This window comes from Arachis hypogaea, chromosome 8 (assembly GCF_003086295.3).
Source record: "Arachis hypogaea cultivar Tifrunner chromosome 8, arahy.Tifrunner.gnm2.J5K5, whole genome shotgun sequence".
Lineage (NCBI taxonomy): Eukaryota > Viridiplantae > Streptophyta > Magnoliopsida > Fabales > Fabaceae > Arachis > Arachis hypogaea.
The window spans coordinates 49,007,183-49,028,272 of NC_092043.1; the positions used below are offsets into that span (position 1 = coordinate 49,007,183).

The 21,090-nt window shown below is 34.5% G+C and overlaps 3 protein-coding genes across 8 annotated transcripts; all 3 read left to right on the forward strand.

Moving 5' to 3' along the window:
• The first annotated feature begins 524 nt into the window (after nucleotides 1-524).
• On the forward strand, nucleotides 525-956 carry LOC112705473 (uncharacterized). The gene has a single exon (XM_025756299.1). The coding sequence runs from the start codon at nucleotides 525-527 to the stop codon at nucleotides 954-956; it is 432 nt and encodes a 143-aa protein (XP_025612084.1).
• A 1,414-nt stretch (nucleotides 957-2,370) lies between these two features.
• Nucleotides 2,371-4,303, forward strand: LOC140174760 (uncharacterized). The gene is made up of 2 exons (XM_072200272.1): nucleotides 2,371-3,282; nucleotides 3,959-4,303. The coding sequence occupies exons 1-2, from the start codon at nucleotides 2,371-2,373 to the stop codon at nucleotides 4,301-4,303; spliced, it is 1,257 nt and encodes a 418-aa protein (XP_072056373.1).
• A 6,171-nt stretch (nucleotides 4,304-10,474) lies between these two features.
• Nucleotides 10,475-18,393, forward strand: LOC112708048 (uncharacterized). 6 transcript variants are annotated; one of them, XM_025760160.3, is made up of 11 exons: nucleotides 10,475-10,951; nucleotides 11,055-11,094; nucleotides 11,218-11,732; nucleotides 12,336-12,524; nucleotides 13,065-13,157; nucleotides 13,270-13,452; nucleotides 13,548-13,650; nucleotides 13,752-13,937; nucleotides 14,119-16,568; nucleotides 16,728-17,317; nucleotides 17,752-18,393. In XM_025760160.3, exons 3-11 carry the CDS (start codon nucleotides 11,499-11,501, stop codon nucleotides 17,759-17,761), a joined length of 4,038 nt encoding a protein of 1,345 aa, XP_025615945.1. In that variant the 5' UTR covers nucleotides 10,475-10,951; nucleotides 11,055-11,094; nucleotides 11,218-11,498; the 3' UTR covers nucleotides 17,762-18,393. The 6 variants fall into 6 exon arrangements, with proteins under 6 accessions (XP_025615945.1, XP_025615947.1, XP_025615946.1 ...); XM_025760163.3 differs by having other exon boundaries at nucleotides 10,596-10,951; nucleotides 16,731-17,317; XM_025760162.3 differs by lacking the exon at nucleotides 11,055-11,094 and having other exon boundaries at nucleotides 10,572-10,951.
• The last annotated feature ends 2,697 nt before the right edge of the window (nucleotides 18,394-21,090 follow it).

The window sequence follows — 21,090 nt, forward strand, 5'->3', positions numbered from 1 at the left end:
GTGGTCCAAAAGTTCTAAGACTATCGAATCCTAAGCCATGTAACATATAATTCAAGGTTTTCCTTTTATTTTGAAGACTTAGTAGGTTATTTGTAGATGGTAATATGCAAAAGAAAAAAAAAGTCGCTAATTATGTGTATTAAAAGAAGAAAGTTGAAAAAGACAAATATTGAGTTAGAAGTTTAAAGAAGACTTCTTTTTTAAATTTAGTTTTAAATTTAACATACTTTACAATCATTTACAAATTAGTCATATGCGTATCATTTATTTTCGTTACATGTTATATTGTTGCAGATTCAACATTTGTTGTTCATAGCCACACTAGTCACTGCTTCGATCAAGCCATCCTAAAACGATACCATTTATACATATTTATATAAATGTTCTTTTAATATATGTCATAGTGTGAGTACTCTCTTAGAGTTTTTTAGTGTTCTGTTAGGATTTTTTAACAGAGTTCTTATTGCCGTCAAGACTACATTGTCAACGTCAATCAAATCTCAATATAAGTTTCCGTAATTTGCATGGCTGAGACAACGAGGGATGAAGATCGGACCGAGGAAGACAACCGGAAAGGAGGTAGGAATGTGATTCTACTGGAAGAGGCATACATATCAGAAGGTATTAACGCTTGCTCCAATAGTCTCTATGGCAGACTCTTTACTTCCAAAACCTTCTCAATTGGAATCATGGGGAATGCTTTAAAGACTATATGGGGAAATCCGGAAGGATTTAGCGTGAGTGATAAAGGGGATAATTCCTTCCAATTCTTTTTTAATAAAGAAGTGGATGTCTTGCGTGTTGAACGTGGTTCTCCATGGCTATTCAAAGATTATTTGCTCCATGTCAAGAGATGGAAGGAAGATCAGAACTGTGATGAAGAGATTATTTCCAATTTTTCAGTTTGGGTTCAATTTTGGGGTTTGCCAGAATCGTTTAAAACCATCGAAGTTTGACGTAAATTGGGAGAAAAATTGGGCACAATGTTGGAGGTAGGTAAATTTCAGATGCGAGGCAGAGAAACTAGGATTGTGAAGACCAAAATCAATATTGATGCTGCCAGGCAAGTGAGAGATCAGTTAATAGTGGCAGGACCTAATAAAAAGGAGGTAGAAGTGGCACTGCGCTATGAGAGACTTGGAAAGTTCTATACCTATTGTGCAAAATTGGGGCACGAGGTGAAAAACTGCCATGATCTGCTGAAGGACACAGAGAGTGATATGGTAAAAGAGGATGACATTGGCGAATGGGTTAAAGCCAACCAAGTGGGAACGCGAATCTACTCTGAAGGAGAAAGAGCATTCAACAACTCAACCAAAAACCAGAATAATGCCACTCAATGTAAGAAAAAACCGGTCTTAAACTGCTTATTGGAAGAATTTGCAGGGATGTCAATGCAAGAAGGGAAACAAAGTTTGAAACCACAAGACACTGGTAATAGGGCAGCACCTGAGTCACCTCAATCAGCCAATTCTAGAACAGAATGCATGGAGGTTATCATAGCTGGTCAGTCCAATACCAAGGAGGATGAAGGGCAGCTTATGCAATTCGCTATTGGGCAGTATCTCACCACAAATAAAGGTAGGAAGTGGAAAAGGTTAGCAAGACAAGGTGCTGCAGAGTCAGATACTAAAAGTGAACCCAAAAAAAGGTTGATGAGTGGTATAGCTGAAGGATCTACAAAGAAAGCAAGAATAGAGGATGAAAATGCAGTTGAAGAGATGGTGGAGGGTGCCAGCCTACAAATGGCACCCAAGGCGCCTTGAGAACTATAGTTTATAATTGTCGGGGTTTGGGGAGACCCCTGACAATTCACACCTTAAAAGGGATCTGTAAATCCCACTCCCCCGAGATTGTGTTTATAAGTGAAACAAAGAACCAATCTCGACAGGTGGAAGCAAAACTTCGGGTATGCAGCTACGAAAACTGGCATATTATTAACCCGGCAGGAGTGGCAGGAGGACTTGTGCTAGCTTGGAAGGACAACATCAGTGTTCAAATTATTAGCAGTGGAGAATTCTTTGTGGCAGCCGAAATTAAGGAAGTCGGAAGCAGTGAGGTATGGGCGTTCATTGGTGTCCATTTGAGTTGTTCGAAACAAATTCGATCCTTACAGTTTGAGGAGCTTACAACAATGAGCCAACACCTAGAAGGAAAAGTGGTAATAGCAGGCGATTTTAATGCTATAACAAGCCAAGCGGAAATGGAGGGTGGAGGCTAAAAATCAGCAACCACCATTGCAACATTCACTAATTTTATTGACAGTAACGAATTAGTGGATATTGGAATGGTGGGGCACCTTTCACGTGGACAAATCGAAGACAAGGATAGGATTTGGTGAAGGAGAGGCTTGACCGCTATTTAGTTGGGATGGAATGGAAGTTGAAGTTTCCGAATGCAGTGGTGCACAGGCTTACAGAGTCAGGCTCGGATCATGCTCCACTTTTGATGGAAACCGAACCTCAATCCTGGCATAGTAAAAGGCGGTTTAAATACCAGGAACGTTGGTGTGGAGAAGAGGATGTCAAGAGAATTGTCAGTGAAGTGTGGAGAATGGAAGTTGTAAGCTCAGCTATGTTCTCCTTGACCCAAAAGTTGAAAGTTTGTAGACATAGACTAGTTCAATGGCAGAAAACTCACAAAGCAAACTCTCGAAAAGAAATTGAGGACCTTCAAGCTAAACTAGAGGAGTTGCGGGTGGCTGGAATCAATGGGGAAGAGGAGGTTACCAGTTTGGAGAAGAAGCTGGAGCTGGCATATTTGAAAGAAGAGAGCTATTGGCGAGAAAAATCTAGAGTCAAGTGGCTAAAAGAAGGAGATCAGAACACTAGATTCTTTCACCAGAAATTTCAATCAAGGATGCGAAGGAACCGAGTTTGGAGATTAGTGGGGAGGGACAATGAGATTGCATCAAAACCGGAGGGTATTGCAAAGATAGCTGAAGACTACTTTTGCGATATTTTTACTTCTTCTTGTTCGGCTGATCCGAATCCATACTTAGAGGATTTGGAGCCAAAGGTTACAGCTTCCATGAACCGTAGGCTCCAAAGGCCAGTAACTATGGACGAGGTCAAAAGAGCTACATTTAGTGTTCACGCTCAGAGTGCTCCTGGTGATGACGGGTTTACAGCTAAGTTTTTTCACTTTTTCTGGGATATAGTTGGAGGTGACGTTTTTAAGGCAGTAAGAAGTTTCTTTCACAGTGGCAGAATTCTAAAAAGCTTCAATCATACTCAAATTTGTTTGATTCCAAAGGTGCCAGATGCCAATGACATGACTCAGGTACGACCGATCAGCTTGTCTTCAGTTATGTATAAAATTATTTCTAGAGTTATGGTGCATCGATTACAATGTATTATGAATAAAATTACAAGCCCAAATCAGAGTTCATTTCTCAAAGGTAGACTCATTTAAGATAATATCCTAATTGCCCACGAATGTATACACTATTTGAAAAATAAGAGAAGTGGGGCAGAGCATGAGATGGCTATTAAACTAGACATGAGCAAGGCTTATGATAGGGTCGAATGGCATTTTTTATGGTATATTATGGATAAGCTGGGCTTTGATGCTAAATGGATTAACTGGACTAAGGAATTGGTAATGACTGTTTCTTACTTTGTCGTTGTGAAAGGTCAACCTTTTGGCTATTTTAGGCCAAATAGGGGCATCCGACAGGGTGACCCCCTATCTCCATATCTCTTTCTTTTTTGTGCAGAAGGGCTTTCCTTCTTGCTACACAAGGCAGAGCAAAACAGATTAATTCAAGGAGTTCAAGTTAATCGGAGATGCCAAACAGTTAATCACCTTTTGTTTGCTGATGATTCAATCTTTTTTGCAAGAGCGCACCTAATACAAGCCAAGTATTCTAGAATTGCTAGAGATCTATGAGGATTTCAGTGGGCAAAAAGTCAATCTGAATAAGTCAGCTATCTTTTTCAGTCACAACACACCTCAGAACACAAGACTAGCAATTGCTCAGACACTAAATATTGAACATATCAGAGCACAAGACAAATACTTGGGACTGCCCTCTATAGTTCAAAAATCAAAGAAAGCAACCTTTGGAGCTATCAAGGATAAAGTTCAGAAGAGGATTATGGGTTGGAAAAGAAGTCTATTGTCATCAGGTGGTAGGCACACGCTATTGAGAGCGGTGGGGGAGGCGATTCCTATTTATACACTCTCTTGTTTCAAGCTCCCGGACACGCTGTTGACTGAGATTCATAGCATGCTCTCGCAATTTTGGTGGGGCAAAAAGGCGCAGAACGAAGAATGGTTTGGATTAAATGGGACACAATGACGAGACCGAAGAAAGATGGAGGGCTGGGAATCAAGGACCTAAGGGCGCAAAATTTGGCTTTATTGGGAAAACAATGTTGGCGTCTAATGAAATACCCTAATTCTACTCTATCAAGAATGCTCAAAGCTAAATATTTCAGATATACAGATTTCCTACATGCAAAGATATGAAGCGTACCATCGTGGGGCTGAAGAAGTGTTCTTGAAGGGCGCAAGGTGATCGAGAAAGGCTTGTTATGGAAAATAGGCTCTGGCACTAATGTTCGCATCTTCCATGACCCCTGGCTCCCACCACCAGTGCCCTTTAATATCCCTCAAAATGCACTCACAATCCCGCCAGATCTGCAAGTGTATTACGTTAGTGCGTTACTAAATCCTGATAGAAGCTGGAATAGAAATCTGATTGAGTCGATTTTTTCAGTTGATATATGCAATAAAATTTTTTCAATCAAACCAACAGAGGAGGAGGATGAAGTTAATTGGTGCTGGACAAAATCTAGTATATATGAAGTTAGGTCAGGATACAAAATTGCTTATGGATTATTTCATTCTCCTACTTCATTGAGGCTCCAGAACATACACAACAGAGTCTGGAATAGCATTTGGGAGTTGAAATTACTACATAAAATTAAGATTTTTCTATGAAAAAGTCTTCATGAAAAGCTTCCAGTATTGCAACAAGTCCACAGCCGGTTCACATCCACTCCTACCACTTGTCCAAGATGCATGTTGAAGGCTGAATCAATTTCTCATGCTTTGTTCTAATGCCCCCTATCTTCAATAATATGGAGACTAAACTTAATAACCCCTGACCTATGGATGAGAGAAGAAGAGACATTTTTCAATTGGTGGCAACGATTCTTATCCTGGGCAGCGGCTCAATTAGACGGTAGACAAAAGACCCTCCTCATAGCGGCGCTGTGTTGGAGCACTTGGAAAGCGAGGAATCGGTATGTTTTTGAGAAGGTAATAAGCTCGCACTAGAGATAGTGAAAGAAGCCAGCAATTTAGTGCGTGAACTCGTGAGCCATACCTGATAGATGCTACTAATTTTCTTTACTCTTACTTTACTCTTCTTTAAGCTCTTAGTCTTTCAGTCACAGTTGGTGATAAATGGGAATACCCAATTCTTTTGTACTTTCTTATGGAAATACTTTTATTTTATATTAATAAAATAACATTTATCTTTGAGAAAAAAAAATATGTCATAATGTTAATATGTTTAAATATTAACGGATACTTTAGTGTTGAATCTACACAAATTTGTTATTAAAAAAAATTGTAGATATTGTTATGTAAATACTATTTGATTGTTTTCAAAACTTACTGATGATCCAAAAAATTTTAAAAGTGGGAGAAAAATATATATAGTAAAATAAATTTTATTAAATATTATTAATTATATGAAGATATAAAAATAAAAAAGAGCTAGTGAATACTTTCATTCTTAAAATACTATTCATTATATATAATTTATAAACAAATTATTTTTAAAATTAGAATTTAAAATATTTTAATTAAATTATAAATAATTTATTATCCTAACTAATTTTTTTATACACATTTAATAATAAAAGATTGAATCAATTGGCATAGTAGTGCCTAATAATACACTAGTATTTATAATTTAAAACTAGAATTATATATAAATACTAAAAAAATTAAATCTATCTGTATATCAAAAGTATGTTTATATAAAATAATAGAAACATAATTTACAATTTTTTTTAAAAGAATTAAATTTGTTATATATATTTTAATTTAATTTTGATATAATGTTAGATAAAAGATTTTATGCATCTATTTAATTATGTATTATAATTAAAATAATTTTTTATTACTATTTCTAAAAATAAAAAATATATTTTAAATTAATAAATTAATCAATTTATTTTAAAATTTTATATGCAACATAGGTACATGTAATAGAACAAAAGATAAAAAATAAGTAATTAAGATGAATAAATCGAGAATAAAATAAAATATATAAAGTCACGGAAAAATAAAATATTTGATTAATATATACCTAAACTATAATTATTTGAATTAAAATTTGTAATTGAAAATATAAAAAAAATCAATAAACTAGCAGAAAGGGAAGGGGAAGAGCAGCAACCAGATTCCAATCTAGATTCGAGAGCCAGAGACAGAGAGGCAGAGCCACTGAGCTAGAGAGTCTCAATGTGTTGTAATCGCAAAGTGAAGCTCACGGCCTCACGCAGTCCAACCACCACAATAACACCAGCGGCAAACCTCACGGAGTCACGGCGAGTCGGCGATGCTCCAAATTGGAGTTTTCGGTCGCGCGAAATTCAAATTTCAGAGGGAAAGAGATATAGAGTCAGAGATTGAGACTTGAGAGAGGTGAAAATTTGAAATTTTGACCATGGAGAATTGGAGATAAACTGTAAAAATAAGGGAGATGAAGAGATTAAAGACTGTTACTCTGCTAGGGCTCTTCTTCCATTGTCTTCTATTTAGATTGGGCCATTGGTTGGGTTGAGCTGCAATTAGGGGACTCAGGGTTAGGGCCAAGAAAAAGAACTTCTTCAACCTGAAACGCAACCACGCAGCAGAAGCTACGATTCTGGCGACTCTGCGATTTTCAACAGCAATTTCACACGGAGCAGCCTGGTTCTGGACGAGAAGCAGAAGCGCAAAGAAAAGATGAAGTAGAAGCGCATAATCGTGCGTTTCCACGAGTTTACACGCGATTCTGACTACCTTGGTGGTGGCAAGTGCGCCCTTATTATTGTTCTTAGGTCCGTCCCTGCTTACTAGGTTATTTGTATATAGGCGCATCTCTAGTAGATGCAATATTGTTGGTTACAAGTAGGGGTGGAGGAAAGTTGAGAAGATTTGCAAAATTTTAAAAGTTTTTAATCTTACTACTCATATATTTCTGGTAGTGAGTATCTTGCTGTAAATTTGTATTTTCTTATGTTTAGAAAGTGAAACAAGTAATTGACGATGCTATTGAGAATATAGATTCTTTCATCAATATGGTAATGTCTCTAACTTGTGTTTTGGATCCTGTGTACATATTACATGTTATTAAATTTTGTTTTCCTTTAATTTATAAATATGAGCATGTGGCTGCTGAAAATGTTGAAAAAAGTGAAGAATATATTACAAAAAATGTATGATGAATATGTTAAAATGTATCATGGTGAGACAATAATAAGTAGAGTTAACACTAATGGTCTAGTTGCTTCTTCTAATATGATTAGTTCTGAAATAAGTAGAATTGATGAAATATTGAATATAGTTCAGAAAAAAATAAGCCATTCATCCAACAAAATCAGAATTAGAAGTTTATTTTGATGAGATTGTTTACATTTATGAAGACCATTCTAAATCTTTTAGTGCTTTGGAGTGATGGAAAAACAATAGCATGAAGTTCAAGGTTTTATCTAAAATGGCAACGGACATATTAGTAATTTCTGTCTCAACGGTAGAGTCTCCGTTTAGTACTGGAGAAAGAGTTATTGATAAATATGGTTCTCGACTAAATCAAGAGTTTATTGAAACTCTCATTTGTGGAGGAGATTGGCTTTGGAACAAATATGGTTTGAAGAAAAAACCAAAGATAAAAATCAACTTTCTAATATTTCTCTTTTTGACTAAGTATCCATGTTAATATTATAGAAAGTATTTTTCCTTTTAAATGTGAGAACATTGATATTGGTATGACGTGAGTAGTTAGAATAATAAAGTTAAATTTTCATGATATATAAATAAGGTATCATATAATTTATATTAAGATTATGACCACAAATTTATTTTAAATATTCTTTTTTGTACTAATAAAAAAGTATTTATTGCATTTATATTATTTAAAAATCTAATGATATGTGTATGTTTGTTTTTTTTTTCAAGGTGTTAGGAACAGGAAGATTAAATCACTTTTAAGTTTGGAGGGTTAATCGATTAATTGTCCAACATTCTTTTTACTTTGTTTTGATTTAAGTAGTTATTAGCTTTTATTTGATGTTATGTTTAGTTGGTTTATTACACTCTTGATATTGATGAAGTATTTTATTTTGATATATTACATATTTTGGAAGTAGTTAAGTAGGAATATATTCATATATATATTTTTTTAAATCAATGATAGTTATTTATTGATATTTTATTTTTATTTTATATCAATATTGTCTATAAATTTATTATTTTATATTTTATAATTTTAAAAATTAAATTATATTTTAAATATAATTATTATTAAAAAATATATTTATTGACAGACTTTACACCAGGCTAGATTTAACAATAGACCAGACTCAATACTCATTAAAAAACTTATACCAAATTATCGGTCAATATACTCTATTATAGGTCTGGTCAGACTTATTAAGAGTAAAGTCTAGCCTGCTCTGTTTCCACTCCTTGTTACACGATAGTGATACCTGAAAAGAAAAAAGGAGCGTCACTAATTGTATGTATTGAGAGAAAAAAATTGAAGATAGTCTTGAGTTGAAAGTTAGTAGAAGACTTCTTTTCTTAATTTTATTTCGATCTTTTTTACTATTTCTTTTGAATAATTTTAATTACATGGTTAAACTAAGTACCCACAACAAAGAATTATCAGTTTGATTAGCACATTTTACAATTCTCTACAAATTAGTCATATGTATATCATTTTAAAAGTCAATTCGTTATATATCACCTTGTTACATGTTTATCGCTCGTAGCCACACTAATCACCCCTTCAATCAAACTATCACAAAACGACACTATTTATACATATCTATGTAAATGTTTTTTAATATGTTTAAATATTAATGAATTGATTAGTGTTGAATCTACACAAATTTATTACAAAAAAAATTGTAGATATTATTATGTACTATTCGATTGTTTTCTAAACGTTTTTCAACCAATCACACTACAAAAGTAAGCAATTTTTTTCAGACAAAATTTGTCAAATTTTAATCTACCATAAAAAGCTAAAATCCATAAAAGATAAGATTAGAGATACAATTTTTTAATCTTATTTCTTCATCTTTTATCCCATGGTTTTTATATTTTTCTATTATAAGATATTTGCCTTTTAAGCAATCCAACAACAACATATGGCTCAAATAGTGAAATTCTAAGAGACCATTGCTCTCCATGACAAATGTTTGAAAGCTTTCAATGTAGTTTTGAGTAACCAGACAAAGATTGTTGTTCACATACAAGGGATCCAATTGGTTAATGAGATGTGGCCACTAATCACTTCACCATCTCCACATTTTTTGAGCCATTGACAGAACTTGGAGAGTTTTATGATGAGTTTCATCAATATCGACCATTTCATTACAAATTTTAGTAAAATATGAAGGTGACCATTTATATACAAATGTTTTTATATATAAAAATAATAATAAAGTGGTAGTATGTATTATATTAAATAATTTAATTAAATATATTAAATTATTTAACGATTTTCAATTATATATCAATTCATGTGAGTAATCACTAAATGTGAATATAGATAAAAAAAAATCAACAAAATATGATTCATTATACATAGCATTTACAATTTTAAGCCAAATGCTCTATTTCATGATGCAATGTTTTCATTTTAATTTGCATATGTCACTGAAAAATAGGCTTATTTGAAGGCAAAACAATTAATTTATTGTTAAGCATTTGTTTTTTGTCATTCAAATTAAGTGACACAACATTAACATTTCTTTTCTTGTTCTTCTTCCTTTTTAGTCACACTCATAAGCAACATGTGTAAATGGATTTTGTTTTTGGTCAACATTTCTAAAACCAAAGGACAAAGAAAATATAAGACCAAAACAGAAAACCTACTTACTTTTACTTATCAGCAACATATAAAAAAAAAACTACTTATTTATTCAATTATGATATTAATTTTAATACACTATTAATAATATAATAAACTATCATTAAACTATATGTTTTTATTTGAAGACATTAAAGACAACAAGCAATTAAATTAGACAAAAATACACAATGTCACAAAAGTAAGAAATTTCAATTCTTACATACTTCTCTCCAAATCTCCATGTACCAAAAATGGAAAAATCTCACTACACCATTCTTCCTTTTTCTTTTCTTTTCCCCCTTTTTTCCCTTTACTCTCTCTTTTCTCATTTTCCATTGTTCATCCTCCATTTCCAATATTCCAATTCCATTATACTTATGCCACCATTTCGCAATACACAAAACCAAATACACAACAAAATGAAATGAGCCCCCAAAAAAGGGAAAATAAAATAAAATTAAAAACCCTTAAATGCACAGCAATACATAGTACATAGCATAAAAATAAGCACACACATTCACATTCACACACACACTCTCTCTCATTTTCTCTCTCTCTCTCTCTCTCTCTTATTATACGCCGAACCCCTTTCTCTCTTAGCTATAACCTCCTTTCTTCTCTTTTCAATCCCTAATATCTTCCATTCCACATATTTTTGTTCCCTTCATAAACCAACAAAAAAAAAGGCACAACACACAAACAAAAACCACACCCTCGTTTTCTAACCTTTTCTCTGGCTTGCACCAAGACCCGTTTTTGATCGCAACCCAACTCTCCTTTCACCTTGGATTTGATTCCCCAAGCGCCCATTTCTCTGTATTCGTACAGCACTTCAACTGTGTGGAGATTCACCTTCATCCATTTAGGGTTTTGATCATCTAACCTTTATCTCTTATTAAAATACATAAAAGGTTAAACTTTTTTTCAAATTTATATTTTGATATATTTGATTCATTGGGGTTTCTTGCAGAATCTGGGTTTTATTTCTGAGGATTCGTTTTTTGCAGTAGGTGGGGCACTTTGGGTTCTATGTGTTTTATCTTGTTTTCAGTAATACCCAGAATTTGTTGAGTGGGATTTTTACTTTTTTATTATTTTTTTTTTGGTTGTTGCTATTTTTCGTGGAACTGCAGAGGGAATAAAAGTGCATCTTGGTTTGTTTTGTTGTTTGCACTGGGAGGAGTAGAGAAAGAAATTGTGCACATGAAGTGTTTGAGGGAAAACCACTGAGAAAATAGCTAGAGCTGGATGCTTTTAATGTGTTGCTTTTGTTAGTTCCGAATATTTGTTGCTGTGGAAGTGTATCTGGAAGAAGAAGCTGTGGTGGTGGTGGTGGGGTTGGTGTTGATTTTCGGCTTGGGGGTGGCTGGTGGGGTTTTACTTGGTGGAGCAGTTAGGGAAGGCATAGGCTTGCATGGGAGAACATGAGACATGGGCACAGCCACAAAGTGGGCTATTGCCAAATGGCTTATTGCCCCATGAGGCCGCATCGGTGTTACAGACACTTGATTCTGAGAGGTGGTTGAAGGCTGAGGAGAGGACTGCAGAGCTTATTGCCTGCATTCAGCCTAATCCACCCTCCGAGGAGCGAAGAAATGCCGTCGCAGACTATGTACAGCGCTTGATCATGAAATGCTTCCCTTGCCAGGTCAGTGGCCTTATGTGTTTACTATATGCTTCTTTGCTTTGAGGACTTATTTTGTTGGTAAGTCAATCATACTACAATATTGGTAAATGTTGAGGGATGTTATGACAAATCATGATCTAGGTTGTTGTATTTCTCCAACCTTGAAAAACTGGTCAATGATGCAAAATGTATGGTGTAAACTTGTAGTAACACTTGAGTTTTGTATCCATTGGATGAGAATGTGTTGGAATAACGGTTTTTATTGTGGAATTAGAATGCATTATTGATACAACAGATTTTAGAGATTTTTCAAAAGCTACTATTTTTAGCTCATTTCAGAAAGCATTAAAACAACTTTTCTATTTCTTGGTTTAGCTTTTCTTTCTAACTTTTTGTCTAATTGTTTTAAAATTATGTACATCTGTTTAATTAGAATTAGGAACTTATTTTAATTTATTTCATAAAAATAAGCTCAACAAGACTTCAGCCTAGTGCTAAGTTAGAAATGCTACTTTGATGATCAGTTCTGCACAAATGATTTGTTTGCAGTGAGGAAATTAAACCCTGATTGTGTTTGTGTAACTTGTACTCCCATATTATTGTGTATAATTGTTTATGATACAGGTATTCACCTTTGGATCGGTACCGCTCAAAACTTATTTGCCTGATGGAGATATTGACTTAACAGCATTCAGTAAGAATCAAAATCTGAAGGACAATTGGGCACATCAGGTCCGTGACATGCTTGAGAATGAGGAGAAGAATGAGAATGCAGAGTTTCATGTCAAGGAGGTTCAGTACATTCAGGCTGAAGTAAGTTTTCTACGAGAATATATTTAATTTGCTAAGATTTATTGCTTTTGTAATTTAGGTAGTGTCAAGGTTAAGTTTGGAATCTTGTCCAGTTTATTTTAAAGTCTTGCGCTAATTTTGCTGACTTATTAAATGACGATGAAACCTTGTAGTGTGTAAGTTTCCTCATTTTTGCAAAGAAATTTGTTAGGAACTAGGAAGTTTATGGGGAGTTCATGATGAATTCTCGTTCTGCTTGCTGAATTCTTCACCCTTTCTGTTGATTTTTGCATATGTGTATGTGTCTTTTCTCTGTTGATCACTTGGTCCAGATATTAATACAAATATCACCTTGCAAGGAAATTACGTTTAACATTAAACTACATTGAGGAAAAGTGTTGTAGTAGCCAATATGTAGTGATTTGAGTTATGTACATTTCGTCGCACTTCAAATCATAATCATACTTATGGTGTCTCTTATACGTGACACTATTAGGATTAATTTTAGTTAGGATTGTAATATTTAGTAGTAGTGTTTTACATTCTTCTTCATATTTGCAGGTGAAGATTATAAAGTGTCTTGTTGAGAATATTGTAGTAGACATTTCATTTAACCAGCTTGGAGGGTTGTGTACCCTTTGTTTTCTTGAGGAGGTAATTCAGCGCATCTAAGCCAGAAGCCTCACAGTGTATCATTCTCTTTAGAGCTGTGTCCTTGGTACTGTTTTTGTATTCGAATGATAAAGATTTGATTTTGTTTCTGTAGGTTGATAATCTGATCAACCAAAATCATTTATTCAAGCGTAGCATTATACTTATAAAAGCTTGGTGTTACTATGAGAGTCGTATACTTGGTGCCCACCATGGACTTATCTCAACTTATGCGTTAGAAACCTTGGTTCTTTACATATTCCACGTTTTCAACAATAACTTTGCTGGACCACTTGAGGTATTGGAATTTATCATGGTTTTCTTTATTTTTTGTATTTTTTTATCATTAATTTTAACATAATGTTATCTTTTCCTCCCTTTTTGAAAATATAGGTGTTGTATCGATTTCTGGAGTTTTTTAGTAAGTTTGACTGGGACAATTTCTGCATAAGTCTTTGGGGTCCAGTTCCCATTAGTTCACTCCCAGATGTAACAGGTGGTTACAATCTGTTGAAACATTTGTTTACTAATTTTTTGTTTAGCTCTGTCTTTCTTATATTGCTTTCCCCCTCCTATTTATCCCTTTTTTTTCCACAGCTGAACCTCCTCGAAAAGATGGTGGAGATTTACTGCTCAGTAAGCTATTTCTTGATGCCTGTAGCTCAGTGTATGCTGTTTTTCCCAGTGGCCAAGAAAATCAGGGTCAATCCTTTGCTTTGAAGTATTTCAATGTTATCGATCCTTTGCGTGTCAACAATAACCTTGGCCGTAGTGTCAGCAAAGGTATATTGGTTCATGTTATGCTTTTCTGTTTATAGAATCTCAATTAATGATGAAAGTATGGTAAATTTTATGCTTGTTGCTGGAGTTAAACATGTACTGTATTGGTTTCCCCAAACTATTTAATCTATTTTTTCTTATCTGTTTATGGCTAATATTTGCATCTATGATTCATGTGAACCAGGTAATTTCTATAGGATACGCAGTGCCTTTACTTTCGGGGCTAAAAGGCTGGCTAGATTACTTGAATGTCCAGAGGAGGAATTGGTTTTTGAAGTCAATCAGTTCTTTCTGAACACTTGGGATAGACATGGAAGTGGGCAACGACCTGATGCTCCAAGCAATGACTTGTGGCGATTGAGGCTATCCAGTCCCGACCAATCACAGAGATCTGAGAATGTCCAGCACAATATCCACAAAATTGATATTACCTCGAATCATGAATTCCATATAGAAGGAGATCATGTTTCACGTAGTGGGCTGTCTCAGCATAGTAATTTATCCTCTGAAAACTCGTATAAAGGTAGTGAAGTTTCTACAGTGTCACATACTCAGAGTCAAAAAAGTTATGGAAGCCAAAATAATTCAAGGACCTCTGATCAAAGCAGAAGAGAAACTAATTCTAATCATGCTGCTCATGTTGATAAGGTCCAGAGGAACGTTAAGGTCGATAATCTTCCAACTGATGTTCAAGGGAGGTTTCTTTTTGCCAGAACACGTTCTAGCCCTGAGCTAACTGACTCATATGGTGAAGTTTCTTCCCAAGGGAGACGTTCAAGAGCTGCAGAAAGTAGTAAACTCCCAAATTCCTTTGCGAAATTGGAGGTTAGTCAGAGGAAGAATGTTGTTGAGCCTGAGATTGTTCCAAGTTATGGTGTTAGAATAGATGATTCATCAGCTAGGCACATGCCATCTCGCCAAATTCATGATAGTTCTGCTGAGTCTAACAGTGGTTCAAATAGTTATCATGATGAATCCGGCTCGGTGATTGTGAGCGAAGAGTTTGCATCTATTGCAGGAACAGCTGGAATGCAGATGATGCATCAGGAGGAGCAAGACCTTCTGAATATGATGGCATCTCCGACAGCCCAAGGTTTCAGTAGTCAGGGTCATGTTCCGGTGAACATTGCTCCAGGTCACATACCATTTCCATTTCCACCATCCATTCTCACATCAATGGGATATGCTCATAGAAACATGGGTAATATTCCTTTCATTGAGCCTTCTTGGGGCACTAACATGCAATTTCCTCAAGGTTTAGTCCCTTCACCATTGACACCATATTTTCCTAGCTTAGGATTTGCATCAAATCCTCAAGATTTAGTTGAATCTGGGAATGAGAATTTCAGTCCTGTTGGAGAAGCCGATAATGATTTCTGGCATGAGCAGGAAAGGGGTTCTGGAAGTGGGGTTGAAGTTGATAATGGAAACTTTGAAATGCTTCCAGATGATAAGCAACAGTCAACTTCGGGTAGTTATAACTTTGGCCCGTCATCTCGGGCAGCCGGCTCTAGTAGTTCAACTAGAAACTCACAGAAGTTTACTATAGAAAATCGAGGCCCAACAAGAGAAGAGCATATAGAAAATTTTCTGTATCAAGATGGCAGGAGAAATGAGGTTTATTTTGATGATAGAATGCCAAATTCTCAGTTGTCCAGCGGACCACCTTCAAGCTCCTTCAGGAGCAGTAAAACTTCTTCTGAAAGCTCTTGGGAAGGATCATCGGCCAAATCCTCGAAGCCAACGAGGGAGAAAAGGGGAAGGAAAAGCACTCCCTTGGGGCAATATGGTGGTGTTTATGGTAAGGGTAAGAACGCCACAGAGGTTTCAACGAATAGATTAGATGATGAAAACAGGGAATGGACACATTTGTCAACTATGCCATCGGACATGTCCGAAAGAAGCACTGGCCCTCCAGCTGCTACTTCCTTGCATGTTCCAAGGCATCAAGTATCTGGTTTTGAAGCCCAAGCAAGTGGACCAGATTCTCCAGTACCCATGGCCCCCATGATCTTAGGTTCTGGTTCTCGCCAAAGAGCAGCTGATAATTCTGGCCTTCTTCCGATTGCCTTCTATCCTACAGGGCCACCTGTACCATTTGTTACAATGCTTCCTATATATAATTTTCATACAGAGTCATCGGAAACTGCAACAAGCAACTTCACTGCAGAAGAAGGAACAGATACCAATGACTCTAATCAGAATTTTGATTCATCCGAGGGATATGATCAACCTGAGGTTTCAAGCCCTTCCAATTCTATGCCAAGGGTGGTGACTGAGCCATCGGAACACAAGCCTGATATTCTGAACAGTGACTTCGTTAGCCATTGGCAAAATTTGCAATATGGACGATTTTGTCAAAACACACGTCATCCTCCTTCAATGGTGTATCCTTCACCAGTTATGGTACCTCCCGTTTATTTGCAGGGTCGTTATCCTTGGGATGGTCCTGGTAGACCTGTTGCGGCTAATGCCAATATTTTCAGCCAGCTTATGAATATGAACTATGGGCCACGTCTAGTTCCTGTTGCTCCCGTCCAGTCTGTTTCTAATAGACCTGCCAACGTTTACCAGCGTTTTGTGGATGATATTCCCCGGTATCGAAGTGGGACTGGAACCTACCTGCCAAATCCGGTATGATAAATTTCTAAAAGAAAAACTTAGTATTTTATTCTTACATATGCTCAGGCATTTAAATAAAGTAGTTTTTCAATTACAAAACCATTGATCAGCCTGCTTTTATTGATGGTGATTTCGTTGTAATGTTGTGTCTTGTTTATAAATTTATATCAGAAGGTCTCTGTTCGCGAGCGACATTCCACAAATACCAGACGGGGAAATTACAACTATGACAGAAATGACCATCATGGCGACAGAGAAGGGAATTGGGTGAACTCAAAGTTGCGAGGAACTGGACGTGGCCACAATCGCAACCAAAGTGAGAAAACCGGCCCAAAGCCAGAGAGGTTGTCGACAAGTGAGAGCCGCTCTGAGAGATCGTGGGGAGCTTCGCATAGACATGACTCCTTCATTTCTCACCAGAACGGTCCGGTCCACGCAAACTCTTCACAGAACAGTGCTGCCAATGTAGCTTATGGAATGTACCCTATACCTGGCATGAATCCCGGTGGGATATCATCGAATGGACCAACAATGCCTTCTGTTGTAATGTTTTATCCTTATGATCATAATGCAGGCTACGGTTCCCCGGCAGAACAGCTTGAATTTGGGTCTCTGGGGCCAATGGGTTTCCCTGGTGTCAACGAAGTACCACAGCCGAATGAGGCAAGTCGATCTGGTGGAGTGTTTGAAGAGCAAAGGTTTCATGGTGGCTCTGCACAACGATCCTCTCCGGATCAGCCCTCTTCACCCCATGTCTCGAGGTAGTTGTCCCTTTCTGTACCTAAACTGCCACTAGTGCTTCTGGCAGCGACACGTTATCGAAGTCATATTATTGTTGGATGGTTAGCATCCAAGTGTGAAATCCTTATAAAATGATTGCTGCATCAGAAATCCCAAAACATGATTTTTCACTCATGTCTATAGACACGGTTTACAATTGAGCACTTATAATATCATTCAATTTACATAACCAACCTCACCTTGTAAGTTTTTAGTACATTTCACTGTTGAAGGATATTCTCTAGTTTAAAATCTTTAGCTAACAAGTGTCTCAAGGGAAGCTAAATTAGCAATTTTTAAAAAACTTCAATGCATGGAAAACTTTATAAAGAAAAGTTGAAGGAACTTTTGTCAATAACAAGGAAATATTTAGCAATGCCCTATTGATGATGTCTTTGATTTTGTGATTTTGCAGAGGGCCTTGATTCTTGTGCCAGATCAGAATACAGAAGTTTTCAACTGGAAAAGGATTTTGATCCTTTTTCCAATGGTGGGCATGTAAATGGGTGAAACACCTGCTCTCTCATTTCAAGGCAATTCTTGTTCTCAAGTCTCAACCCACTTATCTACATAAGTGAAGGTTCCTTTGGTATATCATTCGTATATCATTGCTTGATCCTTATAGTGAAAGGTCCCTTTTTTGTGCCCTACTTGCATGTACACTTAGACAGGTTGATCTAACCAACTTTGGTTATGTTTGCGGACCCAACACCTCGGTTTAGGGTGAAGCACGGCGGCGGCAAGGAGGAGCATGCAACACTCCTCCAATTCCACAAAAGTGAAAGAGTATGGAAGACTTAGGTATCAGATTTTTATTGAAGGATTTAGACACAATTGTAACCCCTCAATCATCAAAGTTTAGAAGGAAGAAAAACAAAAACAAGAAAGCTGGCTTAGATTCAGTGTTTTAGAGATTTTTAGCTTGTTACAGAGTTCAGGTTCACTCTTTTATACATGATGCTAGTGTACTTGTTTTATATCATGCTGAACTTGTTTGTTGAACTTTATGAACAATGTGATAGTTTAGCAATAAAAATTGTTAGAATATCTTCCTTAATTTTTCACATTAAGAAAATAGGTAATGATGAAGTCCCCATATAACTAATATATGCATAGCTATTTAATTTCCTCGCTAAATAAAAGTGAAATAATTAATTCCCAAGCAATAGCATAGTAGCATACTCCATGCACAAATGCACATATTACAAACTTAAAAAATTCAGGTTTTATCATTTGTTGCATATTTTCAAGCTGCATGCTATTGTGGTTACGGTGTTCTTAAAAAGTATTGTTAAAATTAATTCTAAAAAAATATTATTAAAATATAAAAAATATGTGACTTTAATTTTAACATTTGTAAAATCATCATAGCTACTATAACCATAAGCACCAAGCTCTACTTATTTTAAAATCCTAAACATGATCAATCCTACATAGTTTAGCGCCTGTTTATTTAGTTAGATCACGTCTGAAGGTTAATTAATTCTTACGATTAACAAGCAAGATTGTTAGTATGCAAGTGTAATATTAGTTTTATTTAAATATTCAAAGATATTAATATTTTTAGTTAGTGCATACATTATTATCGAATCAGTTAATTTATTACCATTATTGTGTTGTAAGTTAATGTATTAGCGAAGGAGAAAGTTGTACTTAAATATTTAGATATATGTTGTCCATCTCCTATTTAGGATTATGCACTTTATCTTTAATACCTTTGATGTCATTTGTAGTTTTGCCTTTTGTCAATAGTTATGTTTCAGAAAAAATTGTGGTATGCTTTTATGCACTTTAAGTAGTTTTGATTTATCATGATTCAATATTCATGATTGACATGAGATGCTCCTGTTTAATGTTGGCTTTGAACTGATCATTATTGTGGGTCGAATTTTGTTTTGTAATGCTAGAGACCCAAAAAACCGAAAGCCAAAATTTATTTTGTTTAGTATTCATTAATTCTGGTAATAATTAATAAAGATTAAATAAGATAAATTCTTACTATTAATTTTTTTCATGTTATTTTTTGGTTTTAGTTCGTATATGAATTTTTTGTTTTAAAATAATTACTACTACTTATTATAAAATAGTTGGAGAATTTTCTTATATAGATTTAACAAAACTAGAATGAGATCTGTGCGCGATGATCGGGGCGGTAAATTAACGATAGTATATAATAAATTTTAAAAATTATTATGTTTTGTAGAATTAAATGAAATATGTGTAAATTAAAGTTAAATTTAAAAGGTGTTTTATTTAAAATAATTTATAGTACAAAAGATTTGGAGGTTGAAATTGTTGTTAGAGTTGTTTTTTTTCTTTTTATCGTATGTTCTTGTGAAGGCATGTTATTTATGAATTGTTGAGTTGTATGCACTTTTTATTGTGTTGTTTGTTTCATGTTTGCATGTATATTTTTTTTTCAAAGATGTGTATTGACTTTGTATGGTTTTCTTTCTCCTTAATCTCTTGATGGGTATGTGATTTTCGTATGATGATATTAGTGTTGGCGAAGTTGGTTTCTATAATCAATGAATAATTTAAAATAGAAATAAAAATGATGTCTTGGTAAGAATGTATTATTAAAAATATTCTTTGAGATTAAAATAATTTATTTTGACTTCAAATACAAGTGTGATGTACAATTTTTTTGAGTGTCATTAGATTTGAAGCACTTGTGCCCAATAATTTTTTTTCTTTGTCATCAAATAGTACAAAAATTATTGTAGCACTTTGATCTGACATAAGTGTTGAATTAGTAACTAATAATTTAATAGATGAGATTATAAAAAGTATATAAAGTTACCTTATTGTTGGATATTGAGGTGTTTGATTACATGTGCCACAAATATATTTGTCTCGTTTTCATATAATATAATAATTTCTAAGCAAAGAGACTCCTCTTCATTTGTGGGTGTTAATGTTTTCTATAGACGAACCATGCAAACTTTGATAAACAAATTGTTTATTTGTTTGGTGATATTGTTCAAAGAATAATGCTCGATGTTATGTATTTCAAAAATATTTTTTTTGTACTAAATTTGATGTTATTTGAAGAAATAGTTATAAGAGACTTATATAAATAGATCAAATAGTATGGAATTTGAATATTTGTAACGTAAAATTTATTATGATTAATAATATTATTATGACATTTGTATTATGAATATTTATAACGGTAAGATATAATTGTAGGAATATAGATTCAATGTCTTCGTAGATTACAAATTTGGTTAGACACTATTAATTTTTAATTATTGGTGTTTTTTAGTTTATATATATATATATATATATATATATATATATATATATATATATATATATATTTGCTAATTTGAAAATAATAATTAATTTGGCAAATATTGAATGGTTGATTCTAAAATTTTGCAAAATAATTAAAAATAGATTAGCATTGCAAACTTTTTATACTTCAAGTAATGTGTCTTATATAACATAATGTTTTGTATGAAAAAAACCATTTTAATATATGTATAACAAAATATATAAATCTTATTTCAACTTATAAAAATCACGATCTTGTTATTCATAAATATAAAAATTAAAATTCACATATTTTCTATATATAACAAGGTTGTTTAACCAGCCCTATTTTTTTTTTATATTATCAAGTCTCGGTTCTGAGAAACTAAACTAAATCAAAAGCTTTGCCATTTTAATATTTAACACAAAATGGTATCTAGCAAGGAAAAAAGAAGAGAACTTTTAAGTTAGGTAACATTGGAATATTTCCATAGTA